General features: G+C 58.9%; 1 protein-coding gene across 6 annotated transcripts in view; it reads left to right on the top strand.

Annotated features, from left to right (window-relative positions):
- Nucleotides 1–19294, top strand: part of KCNQ1 (potassium voltage-gated channel subfamily Q member 1) — a 307094-nt gene that overhangs the window by 219981 nt on the left and 67819 nt on the right. For all 6 annotated transcript variants that reach the window (XM_082749162.1, XM_082749163.1, XM_082749164.1 and 3 more), the window contains 2 exons: nucleotides 13639–13714; nucleotides 18215–18309. In XM_082749162.1, coding sequence (XP_082605288.1) covers nucleotides 13639–13714; nucleotides 18215–18309 — 171 coding nt within the window. The remainder of the gene's footprint in view (nucleotides 1–13638; nucleotides 13715–18214; nucleotides 18310–19294) is intronic.

Here is a 19294-nt window from a genome sequence, read left to right as displayed (position 1 = left end):
TTGGTTCTGGGACGTGTTGAGGCGAGTTCCCCTTGCCAAATCTGTCTTGGTCACCTGTCCTGAGGTCCTCGAGGAATTTTACTGCCAACCGGGGCCCGCATGGGATCGCTCCGATTTCTGGATCATCGGTATGAAAACAATCTTACAACAACCTCGGAGCCCTGTACATGTGGTGACTCGTGATGCAGCGATCCGAGGGGACAGGACCGCATGTCACCCCGCTCCCCGCCCGGAGCGCCTGCATCCCGTGTGTCTGTCCAGGCACGTCGTGAGGGGGCCACGGACCACCCTCGGAGTCTGGATGTCACTGGGCAGGCAATAGGGGGCCATGGCAGAATTTGGGGTGGGGCAGGGGGTGTCACAGATCTGCGATTTGTCTCTTGGCCCAGGAAGGCCCCCATGGCAGCCACACCGTGGTCCACGGGTTGGAAGGGAGAGGCACAGCCAGACTGGGGAGTTCGGAGGCCTCCGCCCGGGGAGGGAGCTGTGTTGCTGAGGCTGCCTGCCCGGGGCCCTGAGCCCCCCAACAAAGAACCCCAAAGAAGGCCATGCCCTGGGCAAAGCTGGGTGTGTTCCCTGCCTTCCTGTCCACCAGAGAAGCACCCAGCCCCTCGGGGCGCCTCCCCAGCTCCTGCTCTCAGGAGCGGCCTGGGACACTCTCCACACCCCCGTATTCACAGGATGGAACACCCACCACCACCGCCTAGTTTTAGAACATTCTCATCACCCCCAAAAGCAGCTGGGAAGAAAACATGAATCAGCTTTCTGTCTCCAAGATCTCGTGTGTTCAGAGACGTTCACCCAGGCTGTGTCCTCTCACTTCATGGGCTGGTCTTGGGGTTCACATACGTCATGGCAGGACTCAGGGAGGGCAGAGAAGTCTGTGGGCCCAGTGTGCCCCCCGCCAAGGCAGTGAACCCTCAGGCACAAGAGGAGGTAAAACCAAAGGACTTGCATCTCCGAACCAGGGCGTCCAGCCGCGGGGAGCCATTCCGCTCGGGGACACGGGGCTTTGAGCCCAAGGCCCACTCAGCAGCTCGGGTTTCCACGGCTTCCTGAGGGCCTGAGGGCGGTGGGGGCAGGGCCGAGCTGCCCCTGTCCCCGCTCCTGGTCTGCGCCCACGTCTCGAAGCCCGAGCCCCGTGCCAGGCCCCCTTGGTCCACAGAGAAGGGGGCCGCACGTTCAGGCCTTCCTGCCCCAGATGTGGGGGCCATGGGGGCTCCGGGGAGGAGGGTGAGGGGCTCCTGCCATGGGCGCGACGGCAGCCCCCAGCATGGAAAGGCTTTGAGGACGGGGCAGGGGGTTCGCAGTGGGAGGAGAGCCCGGCAGCGTGCCCCCCACCTCGCCTGGCTGGGCCCTCTCCCCCTGTGGTGGCTCTGCCTGGAGGTGGTCATGGTGGGCTGCCTCCGGAGCCACCACGGGTCAGCTCAGGGGCAGCAGAAGACAGTGTCCCGAGTGCCCCCTGTTTCACCTGACCTCAGAGCACAGTGGCTTCTCTGACCTAGGCAGGGCCATGCCCGGGGAGGCTGCTGGTTCCAATTACTGGGATTGCACAACTGGGGCCCACGGGATACTGTTTGTGAAGTCACCTGACTGGGCTGTGGACTTTCCCGCCTGTACCCGGAGCCGCAGGCAGGAGCTGCCCCAGAGGGCAGGTCACGGGGTGGAGGGGGGCAGGTACTGCAGGGCCCAGGTGGAGGGCATGTGGACACAGAGCCCAGCACGGGCTGGGGGAGGCCTGGACACCCACCCCCACAGATGGGAATCTGAGCCCGGCAGGAGTGTGACCCGGCTTCCTTGGGGACAGACCCTTGTCCCTCAAGCCACGTCCCACCGGCAGCCTGAGTGGTGCTGGGGGTTCCCCTGGGAGTCCCAGATGTAAGGGAGGCCAGGCCGGGAGGAGGCCCCGCTGTGGCGGGTCAGGCCCGGGGGTGCCACACATCTGAGCACGAGACTTGGCACTACGGCTGACGGAGAGACTCGTCCCCCGTCTGGGCCCCGTCCCCTGTGAGATGTGGGCGTGGCTGACCACAGCCTCCCAGTCGTCCCGAGGGTAGTGCCCTCCTGGCATCGCGTGGGGCGGCAGGAGGCGCCTGGTCCGTCGGCGCTCTGGCCTGGGAATGAGAGGCAGACCACGGAGAAAGGAGAAAGACAGGACCAGGGATGTGGACGCGTAGGTTGTTTTTCCTCAAGAAGGCAACGTCTGTGGGAAGGCCTATGAGAAGGAGAGAGACTAGAACCTCCCCCTCCACCAGGCCCTACAGCGAGTCCCCGTCCGCGGGCTTGTGCGGAAAGCTTCCTTGGTGATTTGGCATACCAGCCTCTGAGGGGTTTCAGGGACACGCCCGGCCCTGGGGCCCACAGGAAGCGGGTGCTCTTGCCTTCAGTGTGGTGACGCCAGGGACAGCACCAGACATGACTGACCAGGGTGGCAGATGGTCTTTGAGTTTGAACTGAGAGGTTCCTCCCCCAGGCCCCTCAGGCCTCTGGGAGACTCAAAGCCTGGTTAACAGAGATGTTCCCACAGCCCCACGAGGGGTCCTGGGTGTAGACCTTCAGAGACCGTCAGCACAGGGCTTGGCCTCAGGCTGTGCCAGGGACAGCAGCCTGTCTCGGACGGGGGTAGGGGGCTCTCCGCTCTCTGTTTCAGTCATTTCCAGTCACTGCTGTTAATGCCCTCCCGTCTGCTTGCTTGGGGCTGGTGTCTTTCTAGTTTTTGGGTAGCAACTGAGATCACAGGTTTGAGACCTTCCATTTGTGTTAGCGGAATCTTGGAACGCTACAAATTACCCTCTAAGAGCTGCTTTAGCTGCACCCCTTGAGTTTTGATATATCTTGTTTTCCTTTTTTGTTCAGCTTGAGATGTTCGCCTGTGGCTGGAAGGGTCTGTGCTGTGCAAGTGTGCCAGAATCGGGGAGAAGGCCAGCTGGGCCAGGTGTATTCTTACAGGAAGGTCTTTACCCCTTCGGTACCTTTAGTAGTTGCAAGCTTGGTTGAGACAGTTTATCCCATCTTTAGTCAGTTCTAGGGAGTTAGAATTTTTTCTAGGAATGTGCCCAATCCTCTCGAGGTTTTACAAAGTTGTTGGCATATAGTTGTTGAGAATATTCTTTATTATTATCGATCTTATCCCTATTTGTAGTCAATTCTAACTTAATTGGGTACTGTTTTTATTTGCCCCTTGTCTCAGTCAATCTTACCAGAGTTTTTCCTGTGTTGTTAGTTTTTTTTTTAAAGAACCAAGTTCTGCTGCATTTAGATTTTCCAGTAAGACTTTCATGAAAGGAAAGCGCTACCACACTCAAGACACTCCACACTATGCAGATGTCGATGCGTTTCTTCCTGCTTGATCGATAGACTTACTGTAACTCCGGTAAAAACCCCAACAGGTTTTCTCATGGGACTTCTGCAGAGACAAGAGGAATAGACCTTCTCGAGGAAGCAGGGGAAGCCTTTCCCTCCAGGCATCAGGACTCCGTGTGAGGCTGGGATGTGGGTGTGAGCGTCGACCCTCAGCCTGGGGGACCGAGCCGGGAGCCCCGGTGGGCAGCTCTGGGCTGTGCCGACCGCAGCCTCGGGGTTATCCGCGAGGGAAGAGGTGAAGAAGCCCCTCACCCCGCGGACATCAGCTCAGAAACAATCCTCCCAACTCTCAGAACACGCAGGCTCCTTAGTATCTTCCGGACCTCGGCTTCGGAGCTCTTTCTTGGTTGGGACCCCAGTGCGTTGGCGAGGACAGAGAAAAATGGAGAAAGTTGTTGCGAAAGAGTAAGAGCTTCTTTCCCTCAAAATGTGCCCACAAGGCCTCCGCCTTGTGATGTGAAACCGGGATTCGCCTGCGTTGCTGGTGTCGTGGCAATCCATTACCCCAAACCTCGTGGCTTCGGGCCGCCACGTTCATGGCCTCTGGGTGCACACATTCGCAGTCGGACGCAGTCGGACGGGTCCGAAAGGGGTCGTGGGGCTGGTCGCTCCTGGCAGGGGAGCCATCGCCTGCCCCATCCGGCTCCGGGGACACCTACCCCGTCAGCCAGCGGCCCCGTCTTCCTCCTGCACAGCCGGGCGGCTGCCCTCATCGGACCACAGCTCCCTCTAGCCACAGCTGAGGAATTTCTCCTCTTCTGAGGGTTCCAGCACCTCACGAGCCCGGGCAGAGAACCCAGAATAATCTCTCCATCTCACAGTGCTTAATCTCAGTCGTATCTCTGGTCCCGTCGCCTCATAAGGTAGCCTGGTCACAGGTTCTAGGCCTAGGACATCGCTCAGCCTTTTCCGCCTGCCCTGGGAGCGGGTCTTCCCCGCACGCAAACTGACAGAGAACGGGTAGGGGGGCCCCTGGGGGGGTCTCAGTCGGTGAAGCGTCTGCCTTCAGCTCCGGTCACCACCTCAGGGTCTGGGGATTGAGCCCCGCTTCAGGCTCCCTGCTTAGCGGGAATCTGCTCCTCCTTCTGCCTGCCCCTCCCCTGCTTGTGCCCCGGTCCTCTCTCAAATAAATACTTAAAAAAAAAAGTGGTGGGTAGGTACGTAGACATTACAGACGACTTACGTCTCACTCATCTGTAAGAGCCCACGTGAGCCCAACAGAGACGTGGCCCGAGCCGTGCTCCGCGTTCCCGGCGGAGCGAGTGCCCCGGGCCAGCTGGAGCGTGAAGGCCCATTTCACACTCGTTTTGTTGGTGTGAGCGAGGAAGGCCGATCCCTGAGGGGTGCAGACGGCGCTGTGGGGGCTCAGGGTCTGCCGCACTGCTGGGGCACGTGCACGGTGACGTCGGACGTCCCCGGAGGGCAGCCCAGCCCGGCACCCAACCTGCAGCCTCAGCACCTCGCGGGGCCCAGGACCCGAGGGTGTCCTGCAGGGGTCCCCAGGCCTCCATCCCATCACCGGTCCACCTGCTGTGTTGTGTCAGAGCCACCAGAAAGGGGCACGAGGCCCCCACCTTCCCGGGCCAAGCCCAGCCCAGAGAGAAGAGGAAACCCTCCCCGAATGGAGCCGGACAGGCCCGTCCCTGGCAGAACGCTGGAGTGGTCCCCAGCCTGGTCTTTGGTTTGAGCACAGCCGGGTCTGTGGGGGCCTGGGCACAGGCCCGGCCAGTGAGGGCCTCCCCCCTGAGGGGCCCTGGAGCCCCAGCCCTCCACCTGCTCCCGCGCCACTGCAGGTGATTGAAAAGAGACAGGGACGTGTGGCTGGGTGACGTCCCCTCCCGTCTCCGGCCTGGGTGAGGGGCTTCGAAGGGCCAGCCGCCCCCAGCCCAGCAGGGGAACCTGCATCTGGGCCTTCTGGAGCGGCAGCTAGGCCTCCGAGCCCGGGCTCTTGCGCAAATGCGCACCCACGTGCGTGTGTGAGTGCGGGTATCGGCTGCGCGCCCTCCTGCCCGGACGTGTGCTCTTAGCATCTGCCACATGGGTGCCGGGGTCCAGACTGACACCAGGCCGGCCTGTGCATCTGCGGATCCCCGTCCCGCTGCCCCCGGGCTCACCCACTCTGTCCTGGGGTGCACCCCCGGAGCATTGGGCAGAAAGCCAAGAGGGCTGGGGTGACCGATGGGCCCCTGTGTTGGGACCGAACTCCGGCCGGCCCTGCCCCCGAGCCAACGTCACCTGCAGATCAGAGGGGTCACCCGGCATTGGGGCGGAGCCTGCTGCTGGCGGGTCCTCCCTCAGGCTCTGCCCATCGCCACCGAGGCTGCCCACACCCGGACATAGGCAAGGCTAGGGTCCCCTCAGGTCCTGAAGGTCCCCCAGAGCGGTCACACCCCCACCCTCTCCCTGCTGTGTTGTCAGCACCGTGGAGGCGCAGACATGCCCCCTCACCCGGCCCCGCGGTCCCCAGGCCCAGCACCCCCAGTCGGCTGGCCTTCTCTCCACCCGCCGGCTGGGAGCTCAGCCCCGGAGGCCTTCCAGCCTGATCGTTTGGTTTGGGGCTGAGCATGGGCCCTGCACCCTGTCGGGGCTGGAAGATGCTTGGGGAGGAGGAAGAAGGAGGGACAGTAGCTCTGGGAGTGTCTGAGCCTCCGTCTTCATGAGGCCCCACGCCCGAACGACCCCAAGAAGACGCAGATCCTTCCCCAGTGCCTCCTGGAAGGTGCCTCAGCCTTATCCCTGCAGTACCCCAGCGTCCTGGTGCAGTGAAGCCTCCTGTGGCCCTGGGACCCACCCTTTTTGCAGCTGGAGCCACCTGTGGGCCTGGCTGGGGGCGAGCCCGACAGTCAGGGTGCAGCCGAGAGAGCTTCAGAGTCCCGTCACCCTCGGCTGGGTGTCCTCTCCTGCCCATGGGTGCCACGCCCTCTCTGCTGAGTCCACAAGAACCGCCTGGACTTTAGAGGGCCCCTTGCCCCGCCAGAGCCTCATGGTGGCACAAGGGGTCCCTGCCCGGTGACCAGGTGCCCGTCCCCAGGGGCTTCCCGGCTGTCCCCAGTGGCCAGGGTGGAGGTGTCCTGTGTGGACGTCAGCAGTGCGTTCTCCCGTAGTGCCGCATGTTAGTGCGTTACAGGAATACAGCTCCGTGGGCTTCTCTGTGCGCTGTAGTTGGACGTTCGTCACGCTGGGCTTTACTTCCCGTGAGTCAAGTTGCTGTAAATGTTCCGAGGCCTCCTTTTGGTGGCCGTGTGCACTGACGTCTCTGGGGTGTGTATCTGGAAGGACAGGTGCCGGGCCAGGACACGGACCCATCCACGGTTACCGCCGGGCAGCTCTCGGCGCGGCCGACCCGGTCCGCGCTCCCACCAGCAGCACACATGGGTCCGTTGGGCCACGTCGTCCCTAACGCGTGACATTGTCAGTCCTTCTCATCTGGCCATGACAGCGGGCGAGGGCGAGAACTTCATTGTGGTGTGGACCAGGGGCAAAGGTGCGGAGCGCCAGTTCGTGGGTGTGTGGCCATCCCTGGTCCGTGAGGGGCCGTTCAAATCTGTGGTCCTTTTTTTTTTTTTTTTTTTTTAATCATGTGGTCTTTTCCTTATTGGTTTGTAGGAATTCTAGATATATTCTGGATACAAGTCCTTTCCCCAAAAATGTCCTTTCCTAACCTGTAGAGTGTCTGTTCGTTCTCTCGAAGATGTCTTTCGATGGAAGGACGCTCTGGACTTTAAGGAAACCCCGTCTGTCAAATATTTCTCTCTTACAGTTAGGGCTTCTTGTGTTTCGTTAAATCGTGGCCTTCCCGGAGGACGCGGAGATATTCCGCTGTTCTGCTCTCCAGGCTCGATTGCCTCTGCCTTCCTATAGGTCTCTGCCCTCGCTGGAATCATTCTATAACTGGTTTCAGCAGGGACCCAGAGCTCAAGTTTTTCCATATGGATGTCCGATTTGTCCCAGGGCTGTTTGTTAAAAAGAACATTCTTTCCCCAGTGGACTGAAACCGTGCCTTGGTCATAAACCAGGTGACCACACACACATACATTTTACATTTTCACCTTCGGATGTTCCATTCTTTTCCATGGACGCATTCATCAATCTAGTCTAGTGGCCCGTTATTAAGAGGGGCGACCCCAGACCGCCTCCAGCGAGACCCAGTGTCCATCCCCGACGCTTCACGGTGAGCCTTGCGCTCGGCAGCGTACCTCCTCCGACTTTGTTCAAAATCACCTTGTCTGTGCTCAGCCTTTCACTTCTCCACAGAATCCGCTTGAAATATGCCCCCCCCCAAGAAATACTAAACAAGAAAAGCATTCAAAGACTGATTGGAGCCACGTTGAATCCCTACCTCAAAATTAGCACCTTGCACATATTAAACCTTCCAACTCATAAACATCACATCCTGAGTTGATGTAGGGCTTCTTTCTTTTCTTTCACGAAGGTTTGGAGCTTTTCTGTGCAGAGAATTTGCTCGTCTCCAGTAGGTTTATTCTCAGGCATTTTATGATTTTGGATGCTGCTGTTATTGGCATCTTTTTGTTTTATTTCCTAATGGTTGCTAGCATATAGAAATACCAGTAATTATTGAAGCTGGTGTTCTTGCTAAATTCATGGATCAATCAAAGTGTTTATCTGAAGGTTCTGAAGATTTTAATATCTGTGATGACATCATTTGCAAGTGAGAGTGGTTTTATTTTTACCCTGTCCCGTGATTCTGTCTCTGTTTCCTTTCCCGTCGCTTGTCACACGAGCTGAGAGTTTCAGGACAGCGTCCGATAGGAAGGGCGGCCGCGGGGCGCCTGCAGGGCTCAGTGGGTGAAGTATCTGCCTTCAGCTCGGGTCAGTCATCCCGGATGACTCAGGCCAGGTCATCCCGGAGTCCTGGGATCAAGTCCCGCATCGGGCTCCCTGCTCAGTGAGGAGTCGGCTTCCCTCCGCCCCTCCCATGTCGCGTGCTCTCTCTCTCTCTCAAATAAATAAATACTATTTTTTTTTTAAAAAGGATGACCACGGACAACTCTGCCTTGCTCCCTCTCTCAGAAGGAAGACCCCCTAATATTTCACCATTGAGTGTGACGTCCGCTCCACAGGGCTTTGTCTTGTTTTGTGTTTTTGTGTGTTTTCTACATAATAGAGTTCCCTTCTGTTCCTGCTCTCCTTCGAGTCGTGTTTCTAATTAGGAACAGCTCTTGAGTCTTATCAAATGTTTCTATGCATCTTTTGAATTGATTATATGTTTTTCCTTAGGGTTATTGTGTGGACTTTATTCTGTGATTATAGAAAAGGTATATTTTATTCTTTTTTTAAAGATTTTATTTATTTATCTGACAGAGAGATCACAAGCAGGCAGAGAGGCAGGCAGAGAGAGGAGGAAGCAGGCTTCCCACTGAGCAGAGATCCCGACGGGGGGCTCGATCCCAGGACCCTGAGATCATGACCTGAGCTGAAGGCAGAGACTTTAACCCACTGAGTTCCCCAGGTGCCCCACAAGTATAATTTATTCTTAATTTATTCTGTGGCCGGTTATGGATGTTTATTCTCAGATGCTGACGCAGCCTTGGGTAACTGAATTAAACGTCATCAGTCACGTGTCTTTGGAGACAACACTGGGTTTAGTTTGCTGTACGGGCAGGATTCTGGCCTCTGTGTTGGCAAGAGAGATCAGCCAGTGTTTTTTCTGTCTTGCAATATACCATCTGGTTTTGATATAAAGGCTATGCTGCTTCATAAAAATCCTCCAGAATATTTCTATAAAATGATATTAGTTCTTCCTTAAATGGTTAGAAGAATCACCTAGACTTAAGGTTTTGTTAGTTTGCTTTATGCAAAAATCATTAAAATTCCTAATTTAATTTATGTGATTAATATTGGAAAATTTGGGTTTTATTTCTTCTTGTGTCTGTTTTTATATATTATGTTTAAGGCATATATTTTAACCAAACTGTCAAAATTACTCTTGTACGTAATGTCCTCTGCATAGAGTTTGTAACTCCTGAGATCTGTAAAGATGTTCTATTTTTTTTTCTTTTTAGATTAGGCAGAGAGAGGGGGGGAAGTGGGCTCCCTGCTGAGCAGAGAGCCCGATGCGGGGCTTGATCCCAGGACCCTGGGATCATGACCTGAGCCGAAGGCAGAGGCTTTAACCCACTGAGCCACCCAGGCGCCCCAAGATGTTCTATTTCTGGTGCCTGACACTGGTGACTTCCTGTCACCGAGGGTGACGAACGCAGTCACTCTGACCAGAAGTTTGTCAATCTCATTAGTTTCTTCAGAGAATCAGGATTTGGCTTTGGTGATGTTTTAATGTAATCTTCACTTTTTATTTCGTTGGGTTGTACTGTGCCTTATCTCTTTCTACCTACTTTCTCGGAGTTTAATTTTTTTTTAATAACTTCTTGAAAGAGAGTTTGGCTTCCTTCTCCTCTGATGTGTACAGTCAAGGTCACGGGTTTTCTCCAAACACTTGCTCCCCTTCATGGCGCGTCGACCACTGATTGACTCGGGACAAGGGACTTTTTTTCCCAATTTAAAATACTTTCTGGTTCTTAGCAGATTTCTGCTTGGACCTCGGGCCATTTCAATTAATTTCTAAAACACTTAAGCACTTTCTGGTTATCTTTTTCTTACTGATTTTAGTTTAATTTCCCCGCCGTCAGAGAACCTACGTATGTGCTTGAATTTCTTCGAAGTCCGTGGGACCTCGCTTCCCAAACCCTGCGCACAGTCCGTTCGCGGCAACACTCCGTGTCGCTTGGGCCACCGGGTGCGGCGTCCTGTCTGTCCATTAGGTCAAGTCGCTGCTCGTGTGGCCCAGACGCGCCTCTGCCGATGGTTCGCCCGCGTCTTCTGCCGGCGGCTGGCGCAGGGGAGCCCCCATCTCCGGCCCTGGTCGGTCACTTCTCTCTCACATTTTCTTCTGCCGCTTTCCTTTGTGTGTTTGAGGTCATGCTTCCAGGCACATCCAGACTTAGCATTAGTATCTTTGTCCCAGAGCGACGGCTTTTTAAAGGATGAAACACCCACGGTGGGCCCTGGCTCTACCCACGGTTCCCCGCGGAGGCTCGGCTTTACCTCTCCGCGCTCCCCTGGGCTCTGTCTTTTTCTGTCCTTTTGCTGCCAACGTCTCTACGTCTTCACGTCTGTATGAAGATTCCTGTACAGATTCATAAGCAACAGCAAGGTGCCTTTTGAACCGGTCTGGCGGCGTCTGTCCGCGCACCGGCACGCTTGTCCCCTCGTGACGCGCACACTCCGCGGCCTTACGCGCGGCCTTCTTTCTGATCTCCTTCCCTGCTCCTTCTGGATCAATCGAATGTTGATCCTACTTCACTTTTGTTCTGTTGCATTGACGTGCTCTCGCCGTCACACTGTGGCTGACTTGTTCGGGTCGGCCTGGATGGGCCCGTCGGCCGTGGCCCCGGTGGCCCGTGGTGCTGGCAGCCACGCGGCGCCCTCCGTGCCCTGCGCCTCTCGTGCTGTCTTTGGTCCTGCGCTTCCATTCCGCGCGCACAGACGCAGGGACGCATGTGGGGTTCGGGGGCAGGCAGGGTCAGATCGAGATCTTTCTCCCGAGCCGACCGTTGCGGAAAATTATGAAACATCCCTCTTTGTCTCTAGTCATGTTTAAACCTCATGACGTGCTACCGTTTCAGTCGACACAAATTGAAAGGTTCTCATAAATCTGGCCTTTTATGCGATCCTTACCCCTCCGCGCACCCCACGCCTCCCCCGGGGATCAGCTTTCCCAGCCTGTCCCCTGAACGCGCCTTCCAGTGCGGCTCTCCCAGCCGTGAATTCTCTTGCTTTTTGGTTTCAGCTTCCCTTCTTTTTCCTGCGGCAAAATGTACATAACATAGAATACAGCATCTCAACCGTGTTTGTGCCCAGCTCAGGGGCCCTAACCACACTCACGTGCTGTGCGGCCGTCCCCAGCCTCTGTCTCCAGAACCGTTTCATCTGGGGAAACTGAAAGTCTGAACCCATGAAACCCTAACTCCCCCCACCACCTCCCCGGCCCCGGCTGCCACCATCCCGCTGTCTGTCCCTCTGAATCCGCCTCTTCTAGGGACCTCATCGGAGGAGAATCGTACAGGATTTACTTACTTTCCTTCTTCATTTTTAGGGTCTATTCGATGGGTCTAGGATGCTAGGTTGGTCATGATTTTCCTTGAGGAGTTTACAGATGGCACCTGGCGGGGCGTCTGGGGGGCTCCGTGGGTGAAGCCTCTGCCTTCGGCTCAGGTCATGATCTCAGGGTCCTGGGATCGAGCCCCAGGCGGGTTCTCATCCGCAGGCAGCCTGCTTCTCCCTCTTCCTTTGTCCCTCCCCCTGCTCGTGCTTTCTCTCCCTCATTCTCTATCTCAAAAAAAGTAAATAAAATCTTAAAAAAAAAAAAATGTCACCCGGCTTTTATCCTTTCTGTTGAAAAGCCGGTCATCAGGGTAACGCATCATTGTCCCCAACCCCTCCTTCACTATTTCTGTGACATTCCCTGTGCCTTTGGCCTCGGCAGCGTGACTCTGAGAAGCCCGGGGAGCTAAAGGCCTGTTGGCGTCTGCGGTCTGATGTCTTCCATCATATTTGGGACCTTCTCGGCCTCTGAGCCTCCCTCTTGCCTCCTCCCCTTCTGGGATTTCATGTGTCCTGGAATCCTGTCTCCCGCATCTTACAGCTTTTCTGTATGTTTAATTCTATCTTGTCTCCCTGCCCCTACCTGGAAATTCCCTTACAGATCTCCTCTGCTCTCCAACTCGTCTGCCACGTTCTTAATTTCCACGATTGTTCTTTCTGTTTCAGAATTTCCGGTTTATTATTTTTAAGGTTTTATTTCTCGGGTGAAACACTCCATCTATCTTCTTGAACAAATTAATCAGGGTTATTTTAAGTCTTTGTCTCAAAGCTCGGAAGCAAACCACAGCCATCCATTTGCTCGCGAGCCTGAAGGTCCGCATTTGGGGCGGCTCATCAGGGTGGTCTCCTCTGGGCGTGTCGGACTGGCGGCTCACAGGACTGGGCGGTCTGTTCTCCTCCACGGTGCTCCTCCAGCAGTCCCGCTCAGACACGTCTGTGTGACAGCAGCATTTGACAGACGACAGCGGGAGCTCTGAGGGCTCTTGAGACCACGGCTCATACACGTGGTCCACTTCCGCGGTGGTGGGAGCAGACCCCGCCTCTTGCTCGGGGGAACTGCAAAGGACCTGCCTTCCTCTTTGATCCACAGCAGGCTGCCCTCGGGCCGTAACTTTTTGATTCCTCTCAGCACAAAATTCGCTCATCTCAAAGTCTCATCCAGTTAATGATGGTGTCATGCTCTATGTCCAACATCTTAGGATCCACCATTTTTTCCCCCGGCCTCTGCCCAGTGCCCAGTCTCCATGCAAACCAGCACCATGCGCTTGAGGACTCTGATGCGACAAGACCCCTGGCTGGGTCCTAATTTCTCTACCTGTAATCCATCGCTGCCTAGGAAACCACACCTCAATGTTGTGGGTCAAGACCACAGTTCGTTTTCTTGGTCACGATTCTGGGGGTCAGCAATTTGCGGTCAGCTCCATGGGGAGGTTGTTCTGCTGGCTTTGTGTGTGTGTTTGTGCGGTCCTCTGGGGCGGGATGGTCAGAGGTGGCTTTACTCCCGTGTCTGTTGCCTGATACTGGCTCTCGACTGGGCCACCTCTGTTCTCCTCCGAGCCACCTCTCCAGCCACCCAGCTCAGGCTGGACCATGCGGCCACGTTCCAAGAGCACATCAGTTATATACGGTGTGACTTCTCAGCATTCTTTTTCCAGAGCAAGTGTCAAGGTCAGCCCAAATTCAAGTAGCGGGAAAACCAACTCTCTCTCCTGACAGAGGAGCTCCAAGCTACGGAGCCGCTGAATCCGCCGCACCTCAAGATCTGTTTCTGTGGTCTCTTTTTTCCCTTGCTTCTCCGACTTCTCAGTGCAAAAATACATAAAGGCTCCGTGATACTATGTCCCTAGAGATCATTTTGGTTTTCCCGTGGCGTGTGCAAGCCACAGGACAGCGCACTCTTCCTGGCGGAGGCCTGGTCACGTGCAGTCTCGGCAGCCAAAGCCCCACCCCTCCCACGTGCATCTGATTTCATCTAGGCTTTTTCTACACACATTATCAGTTATGTTTCCTATTTTTATGTTTCTAGAAGGATCTAGGTTTCTAGAAGGCACTTAAGAGGGGAGACACTTGGGAAGGCGCCAAGTGTCTGAGGTGCTGGGCACAGGATGAGGGCCACAGGGGCCACTCACACTTCTTCTCCCTTCTCCCCCGAAGGCTGCGAGAACACCACCGGGCCACCATCAAGGTCATTCGGCGTATGCAGTACTTTGTAGCCAAGAAGAAATTCCAGGTGAGTCCTACACTGAGCCCTCCCACCCTGGCCCAGAAACTCCTCTCCCACTCGCGGCAAAGGCTACAAGGCCTCCGTACCCCGCCACACCCCAGACCTGACCCTTCCCTCACCAAATACCCCGAAACAACTTCGCTTTCTTCTGTAAGACAGCGTGCCCCTGAAAAGACTCTGCGCTGAGGTCCAGCCTACAGCTGGACGCACACAGAGCCTCGGGGACTCACGCTCCTCTCCCAAAACTGACCGGCAGATGACACAGGAGTGATAGAGGTGCTGAGTCTGCCCCACACCACCTGCGTGGGAAGTCGGGTCTCCCCGACCCCAGAGCCCTGTCCCCGGGAGCCCCCAGGAGCCAGTGCTCTTGGCCCTGCTCTTCCCCCCGCCCCCGTGGGGGTCAGAACAGAAGGGTAGCCTGGCACCCCAGGGGGGCCACCTTTCCAGAGAGATGAAGGGCTCCTCTGTTGGGGCCGGAGCCAGAGGGGCGCCCTTGCCCATCCCCTTCCCTCCAGGGCCAGGTTCGCGGCAGCCGCCCCTCAGAGCCCCTGGAGCCACAGGGCCCCAGAGAAAGCCAGCCGCTAGCAGGCTCAGCTCCTTCCTTCGGCTGTGCGGATAGTCCTTGGTCTGAGGAGGTCCCTGGCTCAGCCTCCACTCTGAGAGCATGTGGACCACAGAAACAGGGACCCTCAGGTGTGCCCATTCTCCTTCCAGAAGACCTGGCGACTGTGCTCCCCCAGCCTGACGCGTGTCACACGCAGCCCCAGGGCTCGCAGCCAGCCGGGCTCGGGCAGCCCGCGCACACCCTCCCTTGGCGGTGCTCTGCTGCCCGTGTGCCCGACACTCCCGGACAGGGAGGCTGCTTACCGCCAAACTGGGACAAGTCACACAAAGGGTCCCACTAGGGTTTGGGACTTCTTATTGCCCAAACACACGAGGCATCGTAAGTGCCATTCTTGGCTGGCAGCCGGAGGTCTGCCTGGCAAGATCCTGGGGAAGACGTGATGGCCCCAGAGGTGGAGAGTATCTGAAGCCGGTGGCCCTGGCTGGCTTCCCTCCCACAGAGGGGAAGCGTGGGAGGCAGGGAGCTGAAGGGCGCGGGAGGAGGAGGGGCCCACCTCCCAGCAGCACCAGCACCTCTGGGTGGGGAAGGGCACGGAGCTCTTGCAGGGGACTGCTCTGGGCAGCACGGGGGAGGTCCCGGGAAGGGCTGGGATGTAGCCCCCTCACTGGCCAGCAGCCTGGCGGTGACAGCGAAGACCCCAGACATCAAACAGGTAGAGCGGGGGGGGGGGTCAGTGGAGAATCTTCTAAAATGGGGATGGCCCCCACCTGAGAAGCAGGCAGCTGAGTCTCCCAAGCAGGGCCCTACAAGACGGGGCTGGAGGGAGGCTATACAGGTGGGCAGGGGGCTTGCTGGGTGGAGGGGCCCCCAGCACAGCAGGCAAAAACTTGAGGCTCTGACTGCCCAGTTCTAGTGTCATGTGGGCAGCTTCCAGCTTGGGACAGAGTTTGTCCTTGGTAAACAGATGCCCGCTGCGGCGAGAGCTGACTTGGGGAGCACCCCATCCCCGAAAGGCAGGCAAGAAACTGCCTGGGGGTATCAGCAGGGACCCCCTACTTCCTTCTAGGCTGGGGCCCCCTTTCCTGCTGCAGGACACAGGTCAGGGCCCTGCAAGTGGCCCCCAGAAGAAGGCCGGGCCACCCTACCTTCCCTGCTTTCTGCCCCACGTCTGTGCCCAGGACCCTTGGGGCCCCCAAACAAAGCTGGTGGGGGCCTTTGAATGGACATGTTCCGAGAGCCTCCCTGTGTGTCCCAGTGGGGCACCGAGGCTCTCGAGCAAGGCAGGGGACCGGGGCGGCCTCAGCCTCATCGGCCGGGCCGTGTTGCCAGCGGCGACGTTCCACAGGGAGGAGGGACCCCCGGGGGAGCAGCCTGGAGGGAGTGCCTGGCCGTGAGGAGGTCTGTGGGCTCAGCTGTCAGGGAGGCCTTCCCTTCCCCCACAACAGCCTGTTGGTCTGTCTGCCTGCACCCCGACCCCACCCCCCAGCCCCAGGGGCTGCCGACGTGGCGGGTGGCCCCCCGCTTGCCTCGCTGCAGCCGATAAGTGCCCCGGGGGCCGCCCCTGTGTCTGGCCAGAGGAGCCAGAGGCTCTTAGCCCTTCGAGTTTGCCTTGAACTCCCGTGTCCACCGTCGGTCAGTCTGGACAGCCCTGCATTATCTTGGCTCATCTCAGGCTTCTGCTGCTGCGTCAGAGGAAATGAGCTCTGGAGGGAAAGTTGAGATGGTTTCTCCGGCGGGGCCCCAGGCCGCCCCTGACGGAGGCCTCCAGGAGTGCGGACCAGACCCTGGGGGCCTAGCAGCTCCAAGATAAGTCTCAGGGCGCCTGGGGCCCCGCCGGGAGGCACGGACCCTTCTGTGGTCTGGGCTCTGAGCGCAGGGAGGCGGGGCTCACACGCCCCCACCCCCCACCCCAGAGCCGTGTCCGGCAGCACCCCTGTCCCGCAGACCCGCGCGGCGTGTGCTCCTACTCTCCCTCTCTCTCTCACACACACTCTCACACCTTCCCAGAGGCACACGCGCACACACACAAGATCCCGACACACTCGGGTGCCCACGTCCACCTGCACACCACGGTCCATGCTCTCCAGCCTCTCTGGGAGCCCATCCCAGGGGTGTGCTCCCTCCTCCCCAGGCCAGGCCCGCTCCCCCCCGAGCTCTGAACGCAACCCATGTCCCAGCTCAGACTTCACTGGCCTAGGCATGCCCCCCGGAGCCCAGGGGCCCTCAGGAGGCTGACCGTCGTGACCCAGGGCCTCCTCCCACAGGCACACGGAAAAGGAGCTCAGACTCTTCCAGAAGGGAAGCTCACGCCCCATCTTCCAGAAGGAAGACCTAGGTCTTGGCACGTTATCCCCAGCCCGTACCTAAATGCTGCTGTGATGGCGGTCATTCAGCCGACCGAGCGGGGAGCCGGAGGCCCGCCCCGAGTCCTCCCCCATGCCCGCCCCGTGGTCTCGCGACAGGCCTTGGGTATCGCCCACAAGGTGGTTCTGGAGCCCAGCACAGACCCAAGGGAGACGAGTCTTCCTGTGCAGGGTGCAGCTGTGCTTTGGGCACGATTGGGTCGAATCCCACCCCCCCATCTCAGGGTCTTCATCGGGGTCCACAGAGGGGCTGCGTGTTGCCTGTGAGGACCAGGGGCCCCGCCTGCTAGGTCATGTGGGGAGACAGGGACCGCCTGGACTTTGGGGCCCGGCCCCTGGGAGGAAGGAGGCGTCTGCTGTGGAACTCCCAGAGTCCAGAACCCTAGCAGGGGAGCTGCCAGGACTCCGTCGAGTTGCCCACGTGGCTGGCAGAGCCCCTAGCCCATCAGAAACACAGTCCAGGATCTGAAGAAGGTGACCCCGGGGTACCCCGTGTTTCTGGGAAAACAGGGCCAGCTGTGCCATCAGACTAGGGGAGCCCCAGTCTTGGGGGACGGGGCCACCGCAAGGAGGGGTAGGCTCTGCTGCCAGGGAAGACATGTCTCCAGGGGCCCCCAGGGCAGACGCCCAGCCTGGACAGTCGGTGGGTCTCTGAACCTCGTTCCTCGTGGTCTCAGCCCCGGCCTCCTCCACCAGGCTGCCTGGCTTGCCTCCCCGGCAAGAGGCAATGACCCCAGGCTCGTTGCTAACGTGGACTCCAGTGCTGCTGAGCCCCACTCGGGGCCTCACCCGCCCAGGCGACCCGTGGCCCCTTGGATAGAGGGGTCGTGTTCCCACGCAGCTCTGGCTGGCTTGCATCGGTGCAGGGCCTCTGGGCCAGGAAAAGCCCATTCCACTGGCCTGCTGCGACCTGGGGGAGACCTCGGCCCACAGGCTCCTGGGAACGGGGCCGTAAATGTGGCTTGAGGTTCTACAATGTCGTGAGAAGCCTCGCGCTTGGTGGTGGTTTCTGGTGGTTTCACCTGAGCCCCATGTGCATTTACAGGCTCTAAGGTGGCACCAAGCCCAGGGGCCTTGGGGTCAGCTGCCCAGCCCTGTGTGGCCCCAGAGAGCGGGCACAGCAGGCTGCGGCTGTCACCCAAGGCCTCCTTTGCCGGCCTCTCCCCCGCCCTGAGAATGGTGCTTGGGTCAGGGCTTGGCATGGGGCCGGGAAGACCGTGACTGCGCAGAGCCCGGCCCCTCCTGGCCCCGCAGCGTGATGGGTTCCTCCCAAGAACAGGGCCTGGTAACCTGGAGAGGGGCGGCGACGGGGCCCTGTGGTGGGTGGGCAGGAAGCTAAGGCCCAGAGAGGCCAAGCTGCTAGCCCAGGGTCCCCCAGCTCCAGCGACCCAGCCCCAGGGCCAAGGGGGCCCTTGTGTATGCCCTGGGCCGGACAGCCCCATTGCTCATTGCTCAGCAGCAGTGACCTCCTCAGGTCCCTGAGAGGCCCCATGCAGCATCACTGTCGCCGGTGGCACTGGGCGCACAGGGCGTGGCACAGGGCAGGGGACAGGGGTTGACAGTCTTTGTGGCCTACAGCAAGCCCGGAAACCCTATGATGTGCGGGACGTCATCGAGCAGTACTCCCAGGGCCACCTCAACCTCATGGTGCGCATCAAAGAGCTGCAGAGAAGGTGGGCACGGGGGTGGGGCGGGGGTGTGCGTGGACGGGGGGCGGGGAGGGGCAGGGCGGGGCAGGGGTGTGCGTGAACAGGGCGGGACAGGGGTGGGGGGTGGCGTGACAGATGCGAGCGCGGGTGGGGGAGATGAACGGGGTGGGGGCGTGATGGACGAGGCATGGGCACAGGGAGGGGCAGGGGTGGCTGGGCTGGGGGCTCCCCAGCCAGCCTACTGCCCCCACAGAGCCACGGATACCCACCCCTACACCAACCACACCACCTGGGAGCCAGGAGGGCCAGGCCTGCCCAGGACACACCCAGTGCCCAGCATAGAGTCCTGCTTCCTGGGCTGCACCCCTGAGGCCTCCCCATCCTGGGCCTGGAATCAGGAACACTAACTAGTGGGAGTCGTCAGCTTCCGGCATCTAGCCGGAAGAGCTTGTCCCCATGGAAACACCACGGTCCCCGGGGCCTGTGCAGGCTCAGACTGGCTGTACCTCTCCAGTGGACTAGCCTGGGAACCTACACCCCATGTCCTAGGGTATGGCTGGGACACTGTGTCCATCCTGACCTCAGCCGGAGGCTCAGGCTGCCCCCGACGACGGCGAACCCGCTGGAGGGATGTGCAGCCGGCCTAGCTCGGCAATGGGGCCTCACCCTGCAAGGGCCCGCTCCCCGCCGGTCTCTCTGAGCGCGGCTGAGGTGCCTGGCCTGCGCTTCTTACCAGGGAATGACAGGACCTGGGGCACTTGCCCCGGGAGGAAGCTGAGGGACTCTGCCACTGCCCCTCGCCTCTGAGCACCCCCCGGAAGTAGTACGGGCCTCTGGGCCCAGGAGGACCGTGGCGGGCTCAGGGCAGTGGTGGGTGTCCCCAGAACGGGTGAGTTGTTCGTCGCCCTGCCGGGCACCGCACCTGTCCACTCTGGGTGGGCTGGGTGGGTGTGTGTGGAGCCCGGGCCACTGTCCACTCTGGGTGGGCTGGGTGGGTGTGTGTGGAGCC

This window comes from Mustela nivalis (assembly GCF_964662115.1).
Source record: "Mustela nivalis genome assembly, chromosome: 9".
NCBI lineage: Eukaryota > Metazoa > Chordata > Mammalia > Carnivora > Mustelidae > Mustela > Mustela nivalis.
The sequence above is the reverse complement of the archived record's forward strand: the minus strand, read 5'-3'. Positions and strand labels throughout refer to the sequence as shown.